This window comes from Hetaerina americana, unplaced genomic scaffold, assembly GCF_022747635.1.
Source record: "Hetaerina americana unplaced genomic scaffold, ioHetAmer1.1.p SCAF_4, whole genome shotgun sequence".
NCBI lineage: Eukaryota > Metazoa > Arthropoda > Insecta > Odonata > Calopterygidae > Hetaerina > Hetaerina americana.
In genome coordinates, this window is record NW_027286985.1 from 58,072,251 (window position 1) to 58,100,238 (window position 27,988).

The following is a 27,988-nucleotide window of genomic DNA, read 5'->3' on the forward strand; positions in this document are numbered from 1 at the left end:
TAATTGATTGAACTGTATTTATTCTTTTTTATCTGTTGCATGAAATTAATTCATAAAAAATAACCACAAGAATCAAGAGAACCCCTCAGCCATACACATTTAGTGGCAGAGTAGAAACCCATTTCAACGACTGCCCTCTCATCCTCCTCGCACAATTGGAAATGATGTTTTTAAGCTGCGGCTATAATTGGAAGCATTGCAGTCATAATTGATTGTCCTAGGTATGGACTCGGGTCAATGAATCTGAAAAAGAAGGAAAAAAGACTAAATTTAATTTCACTCATAGATTCAAAGCCAGGCCCTGTATCCTTAATAAAACAACCTAGCAGGCAAGTATAAAGTAAAACCTAGAAAAATGATAGATTACCTCATACTTCTCGAGGTTTCATTTCTTTAATCTACAAGCCATTCATCAACTTCCAAAATAAATCTCAAACACAAAATTACATGCTTAATCACTTTTACTTCCATTATTTCCCCATGTAGTCATATGGGTTTGACAGATGTTCTTCCGTACTATCATCCACCAATAGTGAATTTTAGGACTTTATAACATTCACCATTTTCTCTAAATAAATCAACTGAATCAAACTATTTTTACAAATGTACACACACAGGAATATTATTGCTGTAACAATGGGTAATTTCATTTTCCACTAGTAATGTCCAATGCACAATAAATTTTCAGTGATGTTTATAACTAAGCCATGGTTTCCCTCCAGTCAGAAATAGCTTGAGCAGATCCAACATTCTATTTATTATTTCTTTTAACATGGAGTTTTCATACACTGGAATATTATGCAATCAAGTATTAGCGAAAAATGATCACTTCTACCATTTATCTCAAGGGTACATTAAGCAATCTCTAAGTCATCTCAAGGATTCTCTTTAATCATGCTGTGAAAATCACAAGCCAGTCTTAAATGTAATCAAAGAGCCATGTTAAGTATCCTTTAAAAAACATAGTGGCTTCCATACAATCAGATAGTTGTATTAAACTGTTACCTAAAGGTTCATTAACTGCATAGCCTTGTAGAAATGATGTCAACTGCGACAAAACCTAATAGAAAATTATACACCTTTTAATCTACCAGAATACTTTCCTGACCTTGATTGACTAAGTTGAAAGTAAGAGCTTAAGACATACATGATCAACCATGCCTTATTTATGTCAGTTGACACAATCAAAGTACCAGGCAACTATTACATTACATTACCTGAGTAACAAGACCAGCTGCAATCGTAAGCCCTCCAGACCTCAACATGAACCTTCCCAGCTCCTTCACATCACGATAGAGTTCCACGCATATTGGGCGTGCTGTCTCAATTTCCACTGTAGCATTGGAATTTTTTGTAAGACACCGAGGATGCTTCTTCACCACTTCACCAGTGCTCTTGTTCAGCTGTGCTATCAGTTTGGTGATAACAGCCTGCTCCAGGAGAGACTGGTGGTGGAACACAACCTGTGAAATGAATGACAACAAGGCCACTGATCAAATTTTTTGGAAGGATTCACTATGAGGAATATGAATACATTCAATTGAGTCAAGTGGTACTTTGTGGCATAGCTAAATATTTTTTACCATAAAACCAGACTTGGTTCTTTTCCAATGAGTTCATTACATTTTTAACAAGACTCACAGGAAGTACAGGGCATGAATAATTCAGGTTATCATAAAAAAACATACCCAACCATATGATATATCCAAACCAAACAAAATACACATGGTGATGCAGAGTAAGTAACGCATTACATACGTACTTTTGCATTGGCAAGTTTAACATTTGAAAATCCATGTTTTTTTCCGCACGACGCTATAACATGGAAAATATGTTCAAAGAACCTAAGTCTGGAAACAAGGAAGCAATTTGTCAAGACTTTCGTGTAGAGCATGGAACTTGGAAATTGGAAAAGTGGACCCGCGAAGAATAGAAGCCTTTGAAACATGGCGCTGGAGGAGAATGCTGAAGATTAAATGGACAAATTAAGGCATTAGGAAGTATATAGAAGGGCAGAAGAGGATAAGGCCATATGGAGAACTCTATGGCTAAGAAGAAAGAGATGGATTGGACACATATCGAGGCACAATGAATTGATTAGGAATATAATAGAAGGAAAAATAGATGGGAAGATTATATGAGGAAGACCAAGGGACATGTACATAGGACAAATTAAGAAGGATCTAAAACAGAGAAGGTATCATGGATTGAGGGAATTGACATTAAATAGAGTAGAATGGAGGGCTGCAGTAAACCAAATCTAGGGTTGAAATACTGATGATGACTATATATTTGCTAATTCTTCCAATATGAAATATAAAAATGAAATCACTCTGAAAACATTACTCAATACAGAAAAGCCGACATAAATTGTATTATGATAAATTAAGAATTGCAACATAAGCAATCAAGGCCAACAGGTTAAGTCAGTTAATGGTGCAATTACTTAATGCAGAAAAAATCATCCAAATCCTGGGGAATGGATCTCTCCTCAAGAACATATACTTACAGGGAAACCTCTGGTAATAGGAACTTTGATGTTGAAGACCACAATTCGCGCAGTGATTCGAGATGTCACAGGCAACGGATTAGCAGGATCACTGAGAATGTAGCCAACCATAACATTCTGCATGTCGATTCCAGAGAGGGTAACGCATGGCTGATCACCAGCAAAGGTCACTTGAGCAGGTAGTTCATCAATGGCAATCCCTGCCCAGCAGAAAAAAAAACTCTTATAATAATTTGCAGCAAAATTTCTCAAGGCAAAATTGTAGAATTTTATAGGCTCAAACATGTAAAAGACCATTATAATAGTATATTTCCTGGAAATTTTTGTACAATAGTAGAATGATTTGAAAATTCTTCTACAGTTAGTAAATTAACTATAGATAGAAATTCATATTTTCTATAGCTCTTGATTAAAAAAGAGGTGAGTTTTTGCAGAACTTTAACCCAGTAGCATATGTAATTAATGAAAAATTCTTAGGTCTACCGGGTATATAAGTTTATTAGCAGGGTAAAATTTCCTTAATAGATTATTCAAATACTCATGCATTACTACCAACTTTCATACACTGTAAAATCTAGTTATTTTGATCCCATTTAATTCCAAATATCACATAGTTTGAACCTGAGAGCAGTTCCTGACTAAAAGTGCAGACATTTTCTTACCTACTTGCCCGGTTAAATCAAAATCTGCCACAATGAAACTTGAACTCATGATTTGATCTCATAACTTACAGACATATAATTAATTAGATTACAAATTTTGTCAGGAATCTTTCATTTAACCTATTACAAATATAGCTAATGAATCATTTCTAGCTGGGTAGTTTCCTTAAGTATTAAAGATAACCAAATATATTCCACTTCATAGAAAGGGAGCCAAAGACCTGGATGGAACTGGATAATTACAGGCCATTCTCACGAATTTCATCTATTTCAAAAATACACGAAAATATGATGGAAGAAGAACTATTAAAAATACCTCATCAAAAATAAAGTTCTTTCTCAGTCACAGGATGGCTTCACAAAAAATATAGAGTAGAAACTTCATACACTGATTATGTAACTAAAATTGCCCAAGCTTTAAGAGATAAAAATTATGTTTTTGGGGTAAATCTTGACCTATCAAAAGACTTAAATACTGTAAAATCTAGTATTCTTTTGATTAAACTAGAACATTGTGATATCTGGGGAGTAGCTCATCTCTGGCTGACATCTTTTTTGTGAAACAGGAAACAGTGGGTAGAAATGGTCGGAAAAGTAGTGTTACCTACAAATCAACAATGAAAATGTTTAAATATGGTGTTCCACAAGATTCTATAGTAGGGCCTTTACTTTTCCAGGTGTACAACATTGAAAAAGCTATAATCTCTTCAGAAAATATACAAATGACATAAGTCTAATAGCAAGTCACACTAAATCATTTTGATTGGAAATTGATATGTATGCTATGGTGAATCCAGTTGCTTAATGGCTGCATAACGATCATTTATAACTAAATGCAAGAAAAACAGTTTACTTGGAATTTAGTAATGAAGAAACGAAGACCTAAGTCAAATATTTCTGTAGAAATAGGAAACCAATTGATTCTGAGTCAGAACACATTAATTTATTGGCTTTAGAAATAGACAATAAGTCCATCCAGAGGTTCCAAATGGAAAATGTATTAAAATATTATGCTCAGCCCCATTCCTTTTAAAATCTTGCTAACTATTTCAATGCAGAAGTAATAATCACACTATACCATGGTATATTTGAGTCCATAGCTCAATATGGCATTGTCAGCTGGGGGAGTTCAGCACACAGAAACATCAATAGACTACTCACCCTTCAAAAAGATGCACGGAGGGTTACATTTACACTAAATGCAAGAAAATCCTGCAGGGAGTATTTCAATTGTCACAAAATCATGACCATTCCTTGTATTTATACATATGTATAATGTGATTCTGTATGCCTGCACCAAAACCTTTTCTCTGGTCAAAAATAGAGATGTTCACAAGTATGACACCAGGGGTAAGGATAATATTTATAATGGCCATTTCCAAGTAGCAGTACTACAAAAAAATCCAGAAGTTTCATGAAAACTGCTATTAAATTGACTTCCAAAAGAGCTAAAACAAATACTTCCCCAAGAAAAACAATTTTAAAAAATACCAAAAGACTTGTCAATGATGTTTTTTATACTGTCCAAGAATACATAGACAGAGCCAATGCAGGGAAATCTGTTTTAAAAATCTTTAATACCCGTTATTATGTAATTCAAATCCATCCATCTGGGTATGAATTTGTATGCAGATAAATCTAATTTACCTGTCAATTTGATTCGATCTTTAATGAAGCCCATACAATAATGTATTGCTCTATGGTGAATAGATCTATCCATGTATAATTTTGAAAATTTTCTCAAGAAAAAGAACAAAATTACGAATTTAAAGTTTCATCATTACTCATAAAGGCAACTACTTTTTGTCATTCATTCTCTCCATAAAAACAACCACATCACCTTAATCTTGAACTACTAGACCTATTATAAATTTTAGTTCATAATTTCAGCAAGAAATGCTGTCAATATACCAAGTTCATTCAGATTTCCTCTTTCAACTGGAGAAGAAAGCTCATAAGCAGACTCTCGCCAATGGTATAACTTACCATCCAGATGCAAGTACTCAAGAGCATTGATCATGCAATGCACTGAATACTTGTGAGTACACGAGAGAAAGTCTGCAGATTTAGTTTAACTTTGTGAGGTGGATGAAGGCTGGGGCAAATAAAATTGGGTAGGAATAAGAACAATAGGCTCTGATAGGCTCGCTCACTATGCAGCACATGCCACAGAACACAAGAAGGGCCTTCTTCCCTGACTGGTAATCTACTAGTTGGGGTAGGTTTTGGATGGACACAGGTTACACAATGGTACAACTCCCTTGCCTCTCCCACAAATTATAACTTGACATCTAACTCTAAAATAAGCCCCTCTTCAATTCAGCACACTTCCTTCCTCCCTTATTCCGTCCAACACCCCTATTCTATTCCTACCCCTTCCTTGCTTGCCTAACATTCTCCTCTCTACAACAGTCTTCAACATCCATTGCCAATCAAAATTTCTTGCATCCATCTTTTCTTTCTCCTTTGGATTTATCCCAACAATCCTCTTTCCTTGCCCAGCACTTCCTCATTTGTTTTCCTTTCTGTCCATTTTACCTTTTCCATCCTTCTTGACATTCACATCTCAAAATCCTTCGATCTACACCTATCATTTTGCATTAATGACCATGTTTCAGCTATATACAAGACAATTCTTCACATTAAACTTTTGACAAGCCATTTCATAACCTCCTTATTCAATGCCCCAGACATAAATTTCCTCCTCCTTGTGAAAGCTCCTTTACCAAATGCAATTCTTATCCTTATATCCTCACTACTTTGACCCTAAACTTTAAAAGAAACTAAACAATTTCCATAAGGAAATGTAGGAAGAAGACTTTTACACTGTATAGAAATCAAAATGGGGCCCAAATAGTCTACTATTTCAATTATTCATTTAAGCCATCAATTTTAATTATTCATTAGCAAATAGTACTCAGCCAATTCTTGATGCTCTAGCATATATTGATAATCTTATGGCCATGTGAATTTCCACACTCTGTTCAAGAAGTATTGATACGATAATAAATGAGAAGAATGGGAAAGAATAGCGGGGGATAAAAACCACACCTTTGATCTGAGCGAGCTCCCCCTGTGGTTGGACAAGCACCCGGTCACCCAACTGAAGAGTGCCTGTCTCCACTCGGCCAGAAACACAGAACCCTGAGCCAGTGCCTTTGAAGATATCATTCACTGACATCCTGAACGGCTTCACTATAGGCCTTGGGGGAGTTTTGAAGTTATCTGAAAAGATAAGATTGGAAAATATGCACATTTAATATAGCACCCACATAATCTAAGATGTATAAGTATCAAAGTATGTAAAATTGAAAATTTTAAATAGTACATAGAGATGGCCAAAATTTACCAAAATAGAATATAATTGAGATCTAGTTCTACTTATTTAAAGAACAAACCCATACAAATAAGATCACAATCTTGATTCTAGAAGACAGAGCATGTTTCTTGAAGGTCTGAATTTAATGAGTAAAAGCATTTGGGATCCAAATTTCACTGAGAATCAGCACAAATCTGTACAAAACACTCTTATTTTGTAAGTGAAAAAATACTGTGATCATTCATAGGTTGAAAGCTAAGGAAAGTTATAAAAACTAAGAGTTAAATACAGATTCAGAGACCATTGCCGCAAGTCAAAATGAGGAATTAGTATTGATATAAAGATTGACCTTTAAACAATTAGGAACGACTGGAAGACAAAGTTTCTGTGCAAACACAATAGTTTCCATAGTGCCAGTTGGCACTATGGCACTAAGCTTCCAGAATCATCTGATCAAAGAAATCACAATCCCTATTCATTTGTGAGTTCAGGTTTGCTATGTGTTTTGCATGTGTAACACATTATGCAATTACCTGATCTCCTAATAAACATAATCATTTACTGTGTGCTGCTCTTATTTTTCAGTTGTGCATTGGAAGACAGTGCTTTGATTGCCTAAAAAAAATATGACAAAGTCTTACTCAATCGAAGCAATGTGCCAACCAGTTCCTGAGTTATTTTCTCATCTTACAGACAGTGAGAAATCAGTTAAATAAGTTCAGTTTTCTTTCAATACACAAAACCGTCCACAATGTGAACCAAGAAAGAAGTTCTGCTTTTAATATGATAAGCATGCTACAAACAAGGACATGCCTGACAAGGAAAGGATTTTATTTGGCAGTGATCAAAAAATTGTGACCAACAACCTCTACATGAGAAGATGGGAGGCAACTGGGAAAATGATGCATAGGAAAGTTGTGAGTTGAACACCTAAGTCATAGAATACTTAAGTTCATGTAGCATTCTGCAAATATTTATTTAAGGGTGTGTAAATAGTTACATTCATTATGATTGATTTTTAATGAAGAATTCCAAAAACCATAGTTAACTAAAATTAGAATAACATGCAAACTTTCTTGCATAACGAATATCTATACCACAGAAGGAATATTTCTGGTAGCACTGCTCCATGAATTGTTTCATAGCTCTAATAGTGCACTAGTTAAGTGTCCTTTCTGTTTGAGTTCCTAGTTGAAGCAATGAGGTGCACGTAATTCCAAATTCCCACATGCGACGCTCACAAGCAATATAGCAGGACAGCACATTTGTTTGAGAATACCACACAGTGTTAGGTTAATTCAATAAAACTTGTTATTATAAAACTTATTCTTTGATCTTTTCATGGGAAGCAATTCGTCAAATCATTAGGCCAAGTAAAATGCCCTGAATACATTTATACTTGCCATTATGAAATAACAACATCATGAGTTTCATCTTTGGTCCCAGGTGTGTAAAAAATATTCCTTTTCTGGAATACAAGAAGAAAGTATGTGGCTTTAATTTTGTAATTCTAAACTAAGAGGTAATATTTCTGGCTTTTGAGCACTTTCATAGTTACTTAACCAGCAATTTAAAATCTCTGACAGTCCCTATCATTTGTTCTTTCAAATTACATTTTAATGTAATTGTAACAATTATGGCTGGAAACACAGGAGGAGTTCTCCCTTTCTTTGCTTTTAATCATTTACATTGCCTTTTGTTAGACATAAATCTTTGATGACAGGACGAAGAAAAAAATGCCAGCATTTATAACCCAACAGTTGTTTACTACGTTAGCAGGAAAGCATTCAGGAGTTATTCCCAGAAGGGCATGAGTGATTGGCTTTTAAAATTTCAGGCACTCCTAGTAACTTAAAATCTGTTATCACAAGGTTACTTAAAAAGGATGCTGGAAAAATTTACCCAACATCATTCCAATAAAATGAAAAATATTATTACAGCATCACAGTTAAATAATTCCAAAGGGTATAGGTGCACAAATATTCATTACGGGAGAAAAATGTTTCGGAAATGACATTCTCAAGTTATATGAATTCCTTCACAATTGCCTCTATTTTATCGGTTCCTTTCCATCAATAGGAAATGCACTTAGTATGTGGTAGTATTCAATGGATTTCTGATTGCTAAGAGTGAAAATAAAACCATTTTGGATGAGATGTGAAGGTTATACAGATCATTTTGAGACAGGTAGGTAGGCAGTTGTTTTCACTTCAAATTGTAAACTTTCTCCAAAGTTCAAATTATAGACCACATCTTCCCTCCTTTCGAAGGAATAAAATGTTTGTTAAATATGGGAGTAGCAACACTGCAATAATCATTATCTTAGAGAAATTTCTATGTGGGGAAAGGTGCTCCAAGGCATGCACCATGTCATCCATTCACCAATCTTACCTATAACATCCAAGAGACAGGGCCCTGAGTACCACTTGAGAAGTGCCTCCTCGGTTGGGGCTACCGCCAAGTTTTGACCAACCAGCCCACTGCATGGCACAAAGGTGATATCACCTTCACGGAACCCAGCTTGCTTAAGGAAAGTGCCAAGCTTGGATGCTACTTCCGAAAACCTTTCTTGTGACCAGCCAACATTATCCATTTTGTTGACGGCAACCGCAAGCTGACTGACCCCTATAATTATGGAACAAACAAAATAAAATTGTATAAATCAACATACATAATAAATCATTACTGGGCAAATACAAATTCATCAATTCCCATTCATCTGATCAAAAAATTTCACTTAAATTATTCCTTTATTTCCAAATTACATGTTAAATGCACCTGATATTATGATAGTCAAGAAGTTTTATGTCAGTAAAGGCATTTATCCCAGGGTATAACAAAAATGAAGTCATTCAGATAATTGAGATCATGAATTTTCCCAAACATTAACAAAAAATTATTTTTGCAGAGGGAAGCTAATTAATTTAAAATGGGAAAATTCAGTGCGCTAGTATGTTTTATGTGTCAACAGCAGCAAAGATTTTGAAACCTATGACAGATGGCAGTAGACTTGTGTTATTTGATTCTCAGGGTGTAACACTTTGAAAGTGTAATCACTGGTTTCCAGGCAATAGGCCCACAGAACATTTTCATTGACCTCTGAATCCTTATAACTAGACTTCACTAACTCAATATATGTATAAAAGTAATATATCAAGTGAATCAAATAGGTTTTCCTCCTTCACACGATGGGATAGATAATAATAATGATGATATTCATTGGTCCCAGGAATGTACAAAGTAAATACAGGACAAGTCAGAGAACAACAATCAGTTGTTTCAGCATTCGAAAGACTCCAGAAACTCTTCCACACTATTATAGCCTTTATCTATCAAAAAATGCTTGAGATATTTCTTAAATGTACCCCTAGAAGGAGCAGATTTTATGCCTGGTGGCAGATAGTTGAAAATTTTGATGGCCACGTGAAAGGGACTCTTATTATGCATAGCATAGAAGTGGTAGAATAAATGTTTATCAACACTCAGTCAAGCATTATGCCCATGTACTTGAGCATTGGTAATTTGCTGTATAATATTATCCTTGACATACATACATAAGTAATCAATATACAGACAGGATAAACTTAGAATTTTCAATTCTTTAAAATAAGTTTTACAAGTTTTCCACGGGGGTACTTTTGCTTTATATCTAATACATGCTTTTTGTATTATAACAACTCTATGGAAGCCAGGCTCCTCAGAAAATAATTCCATAGCTCATCTGTGACTGAAAGTGCCATAGTAAACCATTTTTAGAAAATTCAAATCTAAAATGTTTGTAAGATTTTACATAATAAACCCACTTTTTGCCAAATTGGAACAAAGGTCATTGATATGGGTCCCCCAGTTTAAGGACTCACCAAGAGACAAACCTAAAAACTTAATGCTGTGTACCCTTTCTATGGGTTGGCTTTTTAAACAGAGATCTAACTGAGGCACTTCCCCTCTTCTTTAAATTGAATACAATTTGTTTTTAGCACATTTACAGACAGTTTGTTTATTTCAAACCATTTTTCCAAGAGCAATAATGAGCTATCAAGCTTAGCTTACCATATGGAGTAAAATTCATTCACTGCACATCTTGATTTACAAGCAAATACTTGTCTCATGAAACTTACAATAAAAGACTCTTTACGGTGGTTGGCTTCTGAACAATCCCAAGTGGATAATTTTGCTTCTGCTTAAATTTGTATATTTAGAACAGCATCTTACAGCCAGTTTATATTATATGCCTGCTCACTATGATAGGAATTAGAAATAATTCTGATTTAGTACATTTTTAGATAATTGTGCATTTTCTAGCCTTGACTGGTCAGGAAAATCAACAGTTCACTGCATTTTAGGGTGTCCCTTATCCCTACAAAAAAGTATTTTTGGGAAAATAATGGTAATAGTTATGTTTATATAATTATTGAGTGCAGATGTCAAAAGTGACCGGGAATGGTTGGTTCGCTCGCAGTGATATTGGGCACATAACCTAATATCTGGCTGCACTGAAAGGAAAAATTAAAGTGAGAAGAATATTGAAAAAGTGCAATATTCTGATCAGAACTTCTCTTGTAATAATAAATTATTGACAGTGCACTCACCCTAAAAGAAACATGGATTTACTGGGCAATGGAGCCAAAATTATGAAAATATAGTGAAGTATTGTTTCACTAAAATGGTATATCTAAATAAGATTACTGACGGTGGCAAGACAGAATCATTAAAAATTAATACCGATGAAAAATAAGCTGCAACATTGGCAATATACATGTAGCCTAAGTCAATATCACAAGGCACAGATGAAGTACAATGCTTTAAATACTCGAAGCATTGTAATAAAAATGTTTTTGGAGATAAGTAAGAGACATACACTACGAAGAGGAAGAATTTGCCAGTATGGAGAATAATACTATACATTTTATTGTAAATATCTGAGTAAACTATATTATTGCATTCTTATTTTTTATTAATAAGTAATCAGATTATGGATAAGAGTTAAGTACATATTTTGATGATATCAATAAGGCAGAAGAAAAATATACCAATTAAATAGAAATAGAAAATAAGAATTAAATAGAAATGATATATTTTACTGCATGAGCAAAGGACTTAGCACTGGAGGGGAGGTGAGGATGAGAGTTGCTCACCGAGGGACCTCACGAGCAATGCATGCTCTCTTGTTTGTCCACCGCTCTCAAAGCCTGTTTCAAACTCGCCACGTGTTGCATCCACCACCAAAAGCGCCACATCCGCCCTTGCCGCTCCACTTATCATGTTTGGGATGAAGTCCCGGTGCCCTGGCGCATCCAGAAGCACCACTGACTTGGTTGGCGTGTCAAAGCGATTCTGGCCCACATCCATAGTGATCCCCCGTGACCTGTTGAAAGGAAGCACACCCATACAGACACCATACTTTCAGTCAGTGTGAGGGAAAGGGCTTTGTTACCCATATGGTGGAAGAGGAGATGCATGGATCCCCAATCATAGGATTAACTCTCACCTTTCAAGTGGAGAGGCATTGCGGCCTAAACATTCAATTCTGGGAAGGTGAGCATTTCTGCATTCAAAATGGTTATTTGATAAAACTTTGCAATGAAAATAGTTTTTGCTCATCAAAGTCCCGGATACCATAACCCTACAGACCTAGCCAACCATGCAAAGGAATTTACTTGAAACAACACAAATGATAATTTCAAGTATGTACAAACAGCCAAAGACTTCTCTTTGGGGAACTCTTTTTTCAAAAAGCTATTCAAGTAAAAAATTATTTAAAATCTAAAAATGAATAAATTGAAACTTGGGGAGGAATTTTAGCCTTAAAAATTTCCTGTTCCATTCTATTAATCAATTCTCGTGATACAAAATATTTTTCCAAAAATACATGCATGGATGGTAAAATATACATCTACAAAAGAAAGAGCTTAAAGGATACATATTAATGTCTACATTGGAATAGATAATGGCTGTTTATTTATGTGGCCAGTATTTTCACAGAGGCAGATTAGATGCAAAATATAAAGGAGGCATAAATCACACAACACAGAATGGACTTAATGACCATCGGCAGGACAATTTGAAATTATGAGGATTTCTAGGGAAAAAAGCAAGTCCATATTTATTCTTCCAATTTATTGTCTCAACAACTAATCCAACAAATGTCAGTCTTTTGTCATTTGTCAGTAAATGCCTAAAATCTCAGTTTTTCCTCCCTGTCTATGATATTTCTCAAGAATGTTTCCCAGTATTCAGCAACTCAAGGAAAACAGGAAACCATGAACCATTCAATTTTAATACGTGCACTACCAACATTTTTTTCTTCAATAATATTTTTTTCAAAGTTAGCATCATTGTGATATACATGATAAGATACAGAAACATTTTTAAGGGTAGTAGTTCATATTTTCACACACATTTTTAGCCAGTCAATAAAAAATCCATATTAACCAATCTGAATGGTTTGATATGTGAGGACAGAGCTCACATCATTCAAACATCATGGTTCCACCTCTGGTGTTCCAGGAATATGAGGTACTTGAAAAATCACAGAGCTTAGGTGAAGACAGGGCAACCAGTCATTCCCAGAAGTTGAACCCTGTTCCTCCAATCACTAGCACAGCACTGTACCCACTGGACTACCATATCCCCTTAGTCAGTTAATACATTAGGTTTTAACGGATAAAGCCTTAAAATGTTTGAAAAAACAATAAAAGAATGGTTTAAAGAATAAAAACTCATTAAAGTAAATCCTTGGCACATGTCATCCTGATTTACACCATTCCATTAAAATGTCAATGCCAGCAACTGATTCTCCCAGTAATAGTTTTTCTTTTAATACCTCATTTTCAGTTCTATTTTCTAATGATGTCAAAGATACCTTGTGCCTATCTTTTAAAGATCTTTGATGTCCTGCAGTGGGGATTACGATCTTACCTGTGGTTTTAGCAGGCTTTAGTGAGTGAAAACTAACTTAGTATAAATATAGTTTCTAGAACTAAGCTCTCTCTTTTGATTCTAGCTCAAATTTCCGACAGATGGAACTGGTAATCAAAGAACCAACCTAAGACACCATTTAAAATAAATGTAAACAGCAGGGATAATTTGGCACTTCACCCTCACCTTTCCTCTCCAGTCTCATCAAGAATCCAAGCATAGACAAAAGACTGCTTGCCAAGCTTCTTACTCTCCTGCTCATACTTGTGCATGACCCGCTTGTTAACCTGTCCGAGGGCATAAAGCAGGTGTCCCATCAGAGTGCTCTTCCCAGCATCTACGTGGCCTACTACCACCATGTGCAACAGCTCCTTCTTGCCTTCACCCCCACGCTCCTTTGCATACTGTGACACTGCATCCACTGTACCACGAGACCTGCAAGGGACAATGCAAACACTATATCCCCTTCCCCTCTCAAGAATGTAATGCTTATATGTTCCTAATTCATGACAAACATTTTCAATTCAAAGATTTTTGCTGTTCAAATTTCTCCTGCCATTGTGGAAGACATAGTTAATTTCTGCTCCCAACCCTAAAATACTACAGGAGTCACAGTTGTCACAGAAATAAAAAAAATATATAAGTCCCGACTACCACTTTCAAGCCATTTGATATATACTCAGGTCTGTAGGAAAAATTTGGTCAATGAAGAAAATCATTACTCTTCATAATCATTCACCCTTATGTCTGTAAGTGAAATTTCCCAATGGGTGAAATGGTTGAACGTAATTGCATTGATATTAATGGTACATGCGATTACTTCTATTATTGAAAATGATAAGGTGATACCACAGAACTATGCCATTTCCAGCAGTCTGAGAGTGCCTGATAGTGGCAAGAGAGGGTGAACATGGGGACTCACTTAAGAGGAGTGATGTTGTCTCGGTCAGCAGCAATGGGATCTTCTCCAGCCATTGGCATGCTCCGCTCCTCAGGGACCTCTTCGTCTGGCACCCTCTTGTCCCCTGCTGGTGCAGGTGACTGAGATCGTGGTGATAACTCCCGTGAGTTGGGCTTCGAACCTAAGAGTTGACAACACAAGGACATGTTGTGTTCAGAATCATGCAATGCAGAGGGCTTCTCACCCTCTTCTGCTAGTTTACTTGTGGTTCTCCAAATGTGGTACCTGATACACCATTCCATTTTTGAAATCACTCATTTAACTTCGGTAACTTAACAATGAATCAATTTGTAACTAACGTGATAATCATGCGACCTTTTTTTGATTCATGCCTCATTTGAAAAGACATGATGTACACCCCTGTTTTCTGAAGTCCAAGAAAAGGATAGAAATAAAGCTGAAGTTTCTTGTTACTCATACTGGTACTTTATGTCTGAATCTTTCAAACTTCACTGGGCACAACATTACGAAAATCTCTACCATTTTTATGCTAAATGCATAATAGTGCTACTTTGGGAAAGGCAACTCGCTTTTAAAAATCTTTCAAGGATCCATAACTAATCTAAAGCAAGGATAAATGACACACATCTCTTCCCGATCCATTGAAAAATAAAATTGATAGTTCATAACAAGAGATATTAATGACGTATCATTACTAATTTTCTAAGTCAAAATAGATACATTTATCATGGAAATATTTAAAAATTACCTTAAATAATTACATCGGTAGAGGAAATTCTCTAGTAAGTAATATTCTTGATGAGGCAACTGACATTCATGTGAGTATATTAAGTGCCTTTGCCTCTTAAGTTTAGTCTATGTTAATAGTGTATCTTATTAGAATTTAAGGAATGCCCTTCATCCTTTACCTTTCTTACAAAGTGTCTCATAGTTTTAATCCTGATGCATCACATTACATTGTACTTCTATTTTAATTGTTTATAATAAAGAGCCTGATATGATAGTATGATATGATTGCAATTACTTCAATTTTCATGATACTACATTTTTGTGTAATTACATACAGTAATGTATTTTATGTACTTATTATATACAGCATGTTATATTATGTCATGACATGAATAGTTATTATTATCACGGTGCTTTTCACTGCATTGAACTCTGTGCATGGGTAAAAAATTAGGTTTACAATATTTTTCAAAAGGTACTACAGTTGTTTTGCCGAGATTGAGAGGTTCATTAAACATATTATATGTTGTTCTATGGCGAATAAATCTATCTATTACGCAGTTCATGATGCACAGCCTGGGTTGGTTATAAGTTCTATCCTGACAACCATTATGAATTTTGGAAGAATTTCTGAGGTAAAAAAGAAATCCAAACACAGATCAACTGGAATCGCTCTTGGGATTAAGACAGATTGATTTTAACATGATCAGACAATAACACTTAAATGAGATCACTTGAAAATTGGAGTACAGCCCATGGCCTTCTAGAGCTGGGTGGTCAGTAGTTACATCATTTCTGATTCCAGATTTTTAAGAGTAAAAATTTGTTTTCAAGGTTTCAATTAACCGTTCCGTTTTCATCCCCAATGTAATCAAACAGATACTGCCATATTTACATTTGCAAATATTTACAAAATTCCTGTAGTATAGACATTCATGGGCAGTTAGTTAATGAACTATGAATGAATTTTCGATAAACAAGTAGTAGTAGTTTTTAGGGGAGGCGACCGACAGCTAAGGTCATTTGCGCCATAGGGGATGGACAGGAAAGGATGAAGGGTGGAGAGAAACCCGGCGTCGGCATTAGCCTACTCTTTACGAAAGGCGCCAAGGGGTCCGCAGCTTAACGTCCCATCCGACGGACGCCGTACTCACTCAAAGTGCCCTCCACAAAGCACCTCAAGTAGGGATCGAGATACCTCTGAAAAATATTCAACACCGCCGGGATTTGAACCCGCGCCCTCAGGGTGGGAAGCCAGTACGTTAGCCCCCGCACCATCTCGATCCCCTCGATAAACAATCATGAGCATTTCTAAACACATAGTTAATGGTGCAAAGAAGTTAATTCTGTGCTATATTGTTAGCTTTCAGGGTAAGGTAAATGTGATAAAAATTACATTGATTTGCACCAGTTCAGTGGCAGGTAATCAGTTGTTTTCAGATGCAACTTTCAATTAACTACACGAATGGCTTCTTGGAGTACTCATATTTGATGCACAATTCTTTTCCCTTCTTGCAGAATACATGAGACAGTTAAAGCACCTAGTTTAAAAGAATTATTATATCAGCCATCCAAATCTCAATAAAGAAAATTCATGCAATTTTCCAACAAATGCTCACCTAACTAATTTCCAGTGATTTAGCATTAATCTGCAAAATTTAAGGTTTTACTCCTCAATCCCAGGTATACCTGGATTTTTCTAGGCTTTTACCATTCCTAGTTTTCAAGAATGGCTGGCCATCCTGCTGAAGGCCAAGACCTCTGAAGGGATACATTATTTACTGCTTCAGTGGTGGATCTACAGATCTAATTCTCAGAAGAGTTCCTTGACACAAGTTTCTTAGCAGCACCAGTCCTGGGTCCTTCATGGCCTTACATTTTAGGGTGACGGCTCTAGTCCCTATTTGGGACATTCCAAATCATGGAATGCTAGAAAGGTATCCGCCGTGAGATCACAAGACTTTCCTGTTGCAAGAGTGATAGTTGGCCAATTTGAGTCATAAATTCACTATTTTGCTGGCAGCCTTGGTTTGTAGGAGGTCTTTAATTCATATAAATAAAGTTTTGTTAAGTCGAACTTAGTTCAGTAGGACCCGATGACACTTGAGTTAGAGGTGTGTTTTGTGTGATGGAATGTTTAGTATTTTTACTGTAGTGGCTCCCATACTCCCTGTATGAAACACTGGATTTACTGTCCAGATAAACAGTATTCTTGATGAGGCAACTGATATTCATGTGAGAACTTAAGTGCCTTTGCCTCTCAAGTTTAGTCTATGTTAATAGGTATCTTATTAGAATTTAAGGAATGCCATTCATCCATTACCTTTCTTACTATGCGTCTCATAGTTTTAATCCTGATGAATCACATTACATTGTACCGCTATTTTAATTGCTTATAATAAAAACCCTGACATGCCAAGGCATGTTCCATAAATTATAGTGGTTGGCATCCATCACCATAACCCAACCCCGTAATAGAGAAATAATTGAGAACAAGTAATGTTGTAATATCAGTATTCATATAAGGAATAAAATAAACCGTAACAACCAATTTAATAACACTACAATTATATTCTTTCTAGGTTCACAATCATAACAATTTCTATATTGTACTTAGTCATTGGAGGAGCCACTTGTATCTTTTTCTTCGGTTTTGCTATTACTTATGTTTGTCCAAAATAGGGGCAAAAAATCATCCTTAGTGGATTAACATTCAATTTTAAATAATATGTTCTACTCCACATTTAAATGTAAAACACGATGCTTATCCATTTTTAATTTAATTTTTCAAAATGTAAGAAAATGTATCAGGGACCGCTAATATTTTTTTAATTGATACTGTAACACTACCTCAGATTCAGTCTAGCATTATGCCATCTACTAGGCTAAAGGTTACAATGCTTTGGGTTAAATGTAAATAATCCTTTAGTGTATTAAAACTGAAGTACATGAAGGAGATAGGTAGTCTTACAGCAATAAAGATATTGGGAAAATCATCATTTCAAAAGGGAATAAGTGGAAATGTATAAATAGGATATTTTACAAGGTAGAAGTTTGAGAAAGCATGATATTTGTCTTTGCAATTACTGTTTATATGCAGAAGAAAAGCTCCAAGAAGAAATGATACCTTGTTTCAAATATGAAACAAGTTAAAGTTGAGCGTTTGTTTGAAGACTGTTTTTTGCAGCTTTCTTTTTATTACACTTGACTAAAATTATTAGTTGCATATTTAGCACAATTTGATTTTGTTAAAATACTTTGGTGAAAAAGTTATCCATGGCATGGTAACAGGTAAACTACAAGTATCACAATATTTTACTCTCTCTACATTACTCAGATCTAATCTGCTGACATACATCTTCCATATTTGTTTTCCAAACTAAGTTGTCATCTTCCTTCCTCATTATAATTATGTCATCCAAATTCCAACCTGAATCCACCCCCTTGCAAATTACTTTCATGAATAAAAATAATTTTTAAGACTTTTCATCATGTAGTCCTGTTCCCAATGAAATGGAAAAGTTGAAACTGATTAAAATATTTTTGAAAGGCATGAAATTTCAAGAAGTTATTTATTCCACAAAAATACTGAAACTCAACATTACACTTGGCTGCAGAAATCACACACGAAGCTTCAAAGTAAGACTGTTTTGATGCTTGAATGGACACACAGGTAAAATTTAAGAGGGAACTTCTGATACAGTGACCAACAGTAATAATGCTGTTATTTATATTATGGATTTATAAACTATGCAGTCTTGCTCTCATAAAGTCACCAGAGAATTCTCAACAAAATATCATTGTGCTTCTGTATATCTTCAGATTCTGTTTGGAAAGAAAATTTCACTTTCTTGTAAATGTATCCAAGTACAGCACTTGGGAAAGGTAATTCTTGGTCACTTTTTTGGTTACATGCATTTTTTCATAAAGCTATAACATAACTGCATTAGGCTACACTTTATGTGCTCCATTGTTATGACTTTAAATGGTTCTCATATCTATAGCAAATTAATGTGGTTCAGAATAAAATTGTGGGCATTAGTTACAACCATGGTAATCTTATAATGCAGGTCTCAACCTCTGCAACCCTACAGAAAAAATGGAAAGTGATTAATATTTTGAACTATTGGCCACAGAATAAAGTCATTTTCCATGGATAATGGATGGATGGAAGCTTGACATCTAGTATGTAAAGTGGGATTCCAATGCAAATTCCAGTCTTCAGTTTGCATTCCACATTACAACTCAGCATTCCAAACACTTCAAATGAGACAAGATTTTTTTAAGTGTTCAGTTGTCCTCAGTCCCAAAAAATCAAAGCATAACTTCAAATCAACTCCCATGACATCAACTGTGACCTATCCACTCCCTTGAAATAACACAATCTCCAACTTTACACTAATAATCATAATGAGTAACCAAAATGAGCAATTCTCAAAAGAATATCATTTCTATTAAATCATTATTAGCTGAAAAGTGATTTAAATCCAGTGTAAGTACAAATCACAATAGGGAAAAGGCTAGAAATATTTAGGCTGGCGAACAGGGAGAATGATTCATATTGATGACCTCAGGCAAGATTTAAGGGGAAGGGATCTATAGGGCAGGATGTGAAAGGATAAAGACACATACCAATAAGTTTTATTGCAGAGGAATTATGGTCAATGAAAAAAAATGTAATATTAATTATGATAATCCACGCATTCAAAGCAATCTATCCTAGGATTGCACAAAATCCACATTGGTCACCATGTTGTGACATCAATTCAGAACCAAAGCAGAGATTGTTAGCACTGCCTGGGGGGGGGGGGGGTGTCAGTATTGAAATTTTTTGACTTAACTTCCCTCAGGAATCAAGATCCTTGACAAGAGTCAGAATCAAGGCAAAATCTACCAAGCTAAATTTGAATATCTTTAAACGAAGTAAGTAACCACTTAATTTTTGTGGACACTTTTTTAAGAACTAATGAATTCCACTGATTTTATTGATACTTCAATCTGCATCACCTGTATTATTTATGATGGACAGGTTATAAGTTGTTGGGGTATTCATGGAAGGAACTGATTAACTGAAATGATTTTAAATTAATCTTTACACACTCATCATTTTCATAAAAAGGATATTTCATTAAACAATTTGATGCTTTCACAATTCCTACCCCAAAAATGTCCAGAATAATTTTTTCTTACCCCAAAAACTCCAATAGTGGGTAGTTCAATAATTTCCTAGAAAAACCAAACGATGGAGCTCAAGAGTATCGGAAAAAGTTTACCTTTGAAGCCTCACAAGGGCTGTTTTTTAAATACCAAACTTGAAAAAATGTCTCAGCAGAAAACGATAGCTCAAAATGAGTTCACCCATACTGTACAATATGAAGAACAAAGAAATGTTGCCACATTTTGCAAGGAGAAAGTCATCCAATCTGAAATATCTTGACCAATCACACAAGCCTGGTGTGAAATAAAGTGGAAGAGCGACATTTCAATACTTTTTCCAGAGCTCAAAATGCCTACCCTCCTTTCATGTCTGATAAAGACAGACTCATGCCCTCTCCGTTGAACCAAAGGAAGATCCTGTGTATACCATATAGCATAATAAATATTGTAGAATATTTGCAGACTGTACTTAAAGTAGTAAAGCTTTGGTTTTTAGGGTGCTCCAAACGCTACAGTCATATTGCACTCTTAAGCTCACTCTACACAAATTCACATCAATTCAACAAGATTATCATGTACCAAGTAGAATTTCCATCAATAAAGAAACATCAATGAAATAAATCTAAGTATACAAGTTGGGACTACACAATTTGGATAAACATGTACCATTGATAAAAATGTTCTCACTATAAACATCTTATTCGTGAAAAATTCAATGTTAACCAATTATGTTTACTTTTTTAGATGACATAATCTTGCTGCAAGATGTAAAATAGCCTACTTGCCCCACATCAACAGATGCAGTAGCTACAGATGAAAAAGACTTATTGGTGCAAGATTTTCAATGGGGAGGAAAAAATATTGTTTTCATATCTTCTCCATAAGCTTGAGTCATACCCCAATTTTTTTGGATAGGTCAGGGGATTGAAGGGTAATATTTGCCAATTCACATCCATATTTAGGCATTCATTTTTATACTTCTTATACTAAGCGGTTCCTTCCTTAACTTAGCATAAAAAGTTAATTTCAAACTTGCCAGGTCAAAATGGATATATTATACAATGGGATAATGATTTCAGTAGAAAAATTCAGAACCAAAAGAAAATTTTATCAATTTCATTTATTTTGTGTGATTTTAACTTTATGTGTGTGAGAGATTGCTTTTGCCCTCTCCACCACATGCTTTTAACAGAATTCTGAATTGTAAATAAACCAAAAAATACCTAGGTTGGATACTGGTCAGACCGGATGAGGCTAAAAAAATTAAAAAACAGACCAATGATGCTTAAAAAAATACTCCACAGTGCACCTCTGAACTATGTGGAGGCAAGAGGCGAGTTTGGCTTGGCTTTCTCACTACTGCACCCATATTTCACTATTATTCTGGCCAGTTGGCTATCCTTGAGACTAGCTGGATGATTAAGGTAGGCGGATCCGAGGGAGGTAAAAGAGTCTCAAACACCAAGGATTGGCATGGCATGAGACTGCCCACATCTGCAGAGAACTTCAGGAAAAAAGTTTCATGTTTACCCTCTACTATTCATTCCTCTAGTTTCATACTTGTTTACTTGCACTGGTTGGCTCAAGTTCCTCCTCACTAGTTTTTACTCTATGTGAGCACACACTTCTACAACAATGTTACATCTTACCCAACATTAAAAAAACGACAGTGGGCCTTAAGAGGGAAGACATGGAAATCCTTCTTCATTAAATAATCAGGATAGGAAATTTTTTTTCCAAGATTGCATTTCATTAGTTCAAACATCAGTAACAAGAGCTCCAATGTGTAATCATTGAGAAAATAACCAATTGTCTGACACATGCATTTTGAGAATAATGTTGTTTTGAATCAGAGAAATGCTAATCAAGTAACTTCGGGGCTGACTTCAGCATTTTATGGGTTATTGTACCTTACCCTAGCACCTAAATATTGGAAACCATCTGTAAAATTTTCACCTGTGAAGTAGCTGCCTTGAAAGTAAGTGACCTGCTAGCCAGATAGAATTGAAAGTTTGATATAAGAAGTGCAATCAACCCTAAAAAACTGAGAGATTTTCACTTAACTCTATCAGTATGCAGTAACCATATAATGTTATGTCCAAACTATTTCGATTTGATTTTTGTAATGAAATTTAAATATGCAATTCAATGTTTCATGAGTAACCCAATAGATTATGTGGATACATTAGTGGTAACTGTTGCATTGTTGTAGTCACTTGATCATGATTTAAAAAATACAACACTATATACAAATACAACTGTTCCTATGGAATGAATAAATATAATAATGCCAGGATTAACAATAAGGGAATTCCCAAGAAGTTAACTGCCTTAAAAAAGATACTTAATATGCTACACAAAAATAGCAAAAAAGTTTATTAAATACTTCCAACATTACTTGATCTTGAATTTTTTCAGGTGCTGATTGAAGAAATACACTATTTGAACAGAGGAAATGATGTATTACAAATAATTTGAAACTCTCCACATAAGTCTAATGCTCCAAATTTATTTATTTTTAATTTTGAGGTAACATTAAGGATACTAATCCAATTTAAGCCTAAAATAAAATATTTTCATATATGGCTAAGATAGTTAAGGGGGAAACACATCCATGTGATAACCCAAATGTCACAGGTTTAAGTCCCACCTCAAGCAGGTGGGTAATGTATGTTCTTTTGGTTTGGTTCCTGGAATTAATCCAAGAAGGTAAGCATAGGATGGGTGGAGGACACGGGAAGACCATAAGGAGTGTCAGAAAATCAAAACATATTATTATCATTGGTAATGTACCGATTAAATGTAGGTTTTCAAGTCCCTAAGAAATTGAAAAGAGTAACAGTATTTATTAAAATATTATAAACATAAACATTAATTCCAAGGCTTAGACAGGGCTCTGTCAATAATGTACTTGGAGTAAAAAGGCGGCTTTGTCCTTCCCACACACTGTCAATATCCACCAATAGGACTATTATTAATCATCACAACATGCCTTCTTTATTTACTTTTGTAATTTGAAAGTGTTTTAAAGTACATTGGCCTAGGATGAATTTCTCACAAAAATTAAAAAAGGCCATTCCCATAATGTATTCCTACATCATGCTAAGGCTGCATAAATCACTTACACAATATTGCTACGTACACCTACCAACAGTCACAAGTGCCTGTCAGCTGAAGTGAATACTGGAGCAAAAGAGTAGTCCTCCCTTAGGCATTCCGCAATATTACTAATAAATTCACAGAGCAGCAACATCAATGACCCGCTAGTAAAAGTATGGTGATTTATCGTCAATTATTACTTCTTCCAGAAGACACCAATGGGACAACTGGTAATACACTGTCAATTTGAGAGCCATGCAGTCCGCACCCTCCATTTACAAAGAAGAAATTCACACCAACAATCCAAAATATTATGTCTGATTCATAATTTTTTTGGCCAACCTTAAGATTATTTCCTCAGATCAGTTTTTTCCATGAAATAGAATCAATCCCAAATTTCCCACAATTTTTTTGATTGAGTGGATTCCTTATTACATTTCACTACTCACAGTCAAACTTTCTTAATATACATGAAATGGGAAATTAAAGATATAACTAATATTAAGAGTAAACCTGCAAAGAGTAGGTTTTTTAAGTACCTGATCATTGCAATATTACTAAGCCCAACCTAACAGGACTGGAATTATATCAGAACCTTTTTCAGCTTCACTTAACTTCTTTCACCCCTCTATTCTATCCAGTGTATTGGTTCTTTTCCTACATCTGCCTCGTTTACTTAACCCTCTCCCTTCCATATCATAATCTTCAACAGTCCATCATGGCTCAATATGCCTTACATCCACTTTATCTGCCTCCTTAGAGTTTCTCCCAACAGCCTTCTCTCAACACCTACCACAACTGAAACTGTTTTTCTTTCCATCCTCCCCCATATCCAAATCTCAAGGATCTATAATTATCCTCTAACTTCAAAGACCAAATTTCCAAGGCATGTAATGCTATTCTTTTAAATTTTCACAAGTCTTTTTTATGCCTTTTTTTACAGTACCTGTCATCAATGCTTTCCTCTTTGTAAGACTTTTTAATCTAGTACAGTGTTAAATGTAGATTTCCTATTTTTAAAGAACCTCATTATCTTTATTTTTTCTCATAGATATTAATTGAATTTCTATTACACTCTTTCTGTAACGGGCTCAGCAATAATTTCAATCCTAAGATGACTAAATAATGCTTGAACATATACAAATCAGACTTCAGGAGTTCCCTCCAACTTTAATTCCTGCCTTCAGCTGCTCACACTTCTCTCTTACTATTTCCCATTCATGCAAATTGAAAATGGACATCCCTGTCTGACCCCCCCACATAAATTCTGCTTATCACAACTCTCCATTCGCTACCCACTACCCCGAGGCAATTAGGTTTCAGAGAAGTTTCGTAGACCTCCAGTCTATTCCTATTTTTGCAATACATTCATTATTTCTTCCCCATTTACTGGTTCAAATACCTTCTCAATAATCATACCAACATAGGATCTGATGGATGGATGATGGATTAGGTTTCTGTGGAACCTAACCCGGTGGACATCCAGACAGAAATTCACCAAAAAACAAATACCCTGCTCTATATTTCTTACTATCAGTGACTTTAATAAGTACTGCTAGGGTTTCACAAGTACCCTTACTCTACATGAACCCAAGCTCTCTCTTAAAGTAATCTTTGCCCTCATCTCCATCCTTTAATTTATCTTTTCTACTACCTTCGTTGGGTAAAAAATCCAAGTCATGGACTAACAATCCTCAAATACTACCGTCTTTCCTTTTTTAGATGAGATTTAATACTTATATAATGGATTTTTCGGGCCAATTTCCTCCCTCATATATGCTATGAATACACCCATAAAAGTGCTTTGATTCAAAGTCTTCAGACCCTTAGGTAACTCAGCAGGAATGTCATCTATCCCTAGTTTTATCCCTTTTTGTTTCCTTAATTACTTGCAAACAGATACACCTGGATCTAAGTTATCCTCAGACTTCATTTCTATTTCAAAACTCACATTCCTAATACCATTACCACAGAATTCTTCCCATCTTCACTGCATATTTCTCTCCTTTGACTAATAGTTTTCCATTCATATCTCTAAAGGGTATGAACTGATATTTCTTTCTAACATCCTGACAGTTGTTACACTTATGTGTAAAGCACACCTGTTTCATCCTGTTTGTAAACGTTCCATACACATACACTCGTCTTTCTACCAATTCCTTCGGCCTTAATAGTGTACTATACATCTACATACTTTCTCTTTCCTAATTCTGCATTTATGTTATTCCATAATTTTATTCTCTCATGTATATCTTCTAAACCATCTCTTCCGTAATCTGTGGCTTACTATTCTATTCTACAATGCCTTTTTTTCATTTATGATCTTCGTAATCCCATCTTGTGAATATAAACCTTTCTTGTACAGCACCCTTGGCTCATATCAAGGTGTCTTTCAATGGCTTCCTGTATCCCTCCTTTACACCCAATTTTCAGATTTTGGCTTTGATTTTCTATTCCTTTTACTTCTCCCCTTTTTTCTATCATAATGAATTTAATATTTCACTTCATGTGCACTGTGACCTGAATCCACAACCACTCCCCAGGAAACAGTGTGAACTGATACTGCAGTTTAAAATCAGTCTAACCATTATGCTATCTGTGGGGCATTTGCCCCTTCAGAAATTATGCAAAAAAATAGACACTGCCACTTCAATAAAGCCTTTTCCCTGAAATACTAGTAAACCCAGTAGTCCAGCAGAAAATTAAAATCACAAAAAGTGGTATTTTCATGAGTAAACTAATAAAAAAATGGCTTCCAGGAATTAACTTGAAAAAGAGACTAAAATTGAGTAAAGCAACTAGCTCCAAGGCCAAATTTGGCCATTTATTAAAAAAAATTAAAAAGGGGAAAATTTAAACAAAAACATTATTTTCATCCTCCAGAGATATACTAGACCGTTACGTTTACTCAATAGCTAATCACACTAGAAATGGTAAAACCAACAGAAGGATATAAACCAGGCAAAGTTAGGTGGGTGAGAATCGTTAACCAAGTGGCTAAAACAACACAAAGGAACCACAGAGATATCCCACAGCTTGTGAATGTGAAGCACAAAGATACAAAGGCAAAAGGTGCTGCAGCCTTAACTTCAGCATGGGTGAGTTAATGACTCCTATACTGGGAAGCTATAAGCGCAAAAGCATAGAATCCCTTTAACCCTGAATTTAAATTCCCACTGTGCTTCCCCAAATCTGAATTTAATGGAAATCTTTCAAAAATTTTATTTCTTTATTTCAGTAGTAGGGAAATGGTTGTAGAACCAGAGGATACCTGGGCTACTGAGTGGAGAGTCCAGGTTCAATTACGGGTGATTCCTCTGGGCACTTCCTCGCCCAGCTTCACCCAAGCTGTGATTTTTCGGGTGCAAGGTACTCCTAGGAAAATGCAGGTGGCAAAGGAATTGTCCCCCTACCCTGAAAGCATGGATTCCTCAAACTATTGGGTTTATTGTATAGGCAAGTCCTACTTCAGCCTACCAAACCAATTTTTTAGTTGATTACTGTGATTACTTCATCAAATTGCATTTATCTCATCAATTACTTGATGGAAACATCACTACTTCGCAAGCATTTTCTTTAAAATACTTTTGTGTCCAAAGTGTACCTGTTCTCATTACACAATTTAAATTTGAAGGTGGAAGCATTTGCTTTTTGCATTTTACTATAAACACACTAGATATGTGGTAGTCCAGTGTGCAGAACATTGCACTACTGACCGGAGGGCCATGGTTTGATTTCTGGGGACACCCTAAGCTTCACCTAAGCTCTGCACCTTTTCAGGCATACATCTTGGAAAACCAAAGAGAGCAAGGGAATAGGAACTTGCCCTAGTACCCTTGTGCATGAATTTCACACTGATGGGCTTACTACTAGGTGAGCTCTACCTTCATCTATCAAGCCTACCTTTAGGTTGATAACTGTGATTTATCAAAGGACATATTACCCTTCCTCTGACAATAATACATTATCTCCTATTGCACTCTTTACGAAATAATATTTATTACAGTTTTCTTGAAGGTTTGTAAAAAAGAACCCTAATTTTTTGGTGAAGTCCTGATCATTCCCATTAAATTTGTTAATGCTATTTGTTGCATTAGGAAAATCTACCATTTGAGTAAATATATTGCATCTCATTGTAAGGGCCCGGGTTCAAATCCTTATGGTGTTGAATATTTTTCAGAGGTATCTTGATCCCTACTCGAGGTAAATTCCAAAGAAATTGCGGTAGATGCTGCAACAGTAACTTTTAACGGAGTCATCCGCTAATATGCATTTCAGTGCAACAATTATAGAGTGTAAAAATCATTCACTTGGACCGGTCAAGGCGAATAACTTTTACACCCTACTTGAGGTGCTTTGTGAAGGGCACTTAGAGTGAGTACGCCATCCGTTGGATGGGATGTGAAGCTGCGGACCCCTTGGCACCTTTCATTAAGAGTAAGATAATGCCGACGCTGGGTTTCTCTCCGCCCTTTCCTGTCCTTTCTAATGGCGCAAATGACCTCAGCTGTCGGTCGCCTCCCCTTAATACTACTACTATCTTATTGTACACCTGCAGACAGAGTAAACAAAAATGTTTTAGAAGTAAACAATTGTCTCTTTTGAAATGGTCCATCTGAAACTGGTGTGTAAGTCCTACATCTAATTTGTAAGGATACTATTGATATTTTAGC

At 35.5% G+C, this 27,988-nt stretch overlaps 1 protein-coding gene across 1 annotated transcript in view; it reads right to left on the reverse strand.

Moving 5' to 3' along the window:
• Positions 1-27,988, reverse strand: part of HBS1 (translation elongation factor EF-1alpha (GTPase) HBS1) — a 45,703-nt gene continuing 17,715 nt past the window's right edge. Inside the window, exons 7-14 of the mRNA XM_071590291.1 lie at positions 14,331-14,490; positions 13,595-13,843; positions 11,626-11,855; positions 8,882-9,115; positions 6,223-6,396; positions 2,510-2,709; positions 1,218-1,463; positions 1-243 (exon numbers count right to left, since the gene is read on the reverse strand). Of these exons, the coding sequence (XP_071446392.1) occupies positions 235-243; positions 1,218-1,463; positions 2,510-2,709; positions 6,223-6,396; positions 8,882-9,115; positions 11,626-11,855; positions 13,595-13,843; positions 14,331-14,490 (1,502 nt within the window). The 3' untranslated portion in view covers positions 1-234. The remainder of the gene's footprint in view (positions 244-1,217; positions 1,464-2,509; positions 2,710-6,222; positions 6,397-8,881; positions 9,116-11,625; positions 11,856-13,594; positions 13,844-14,330; positions 14,491-27,988) is intronic.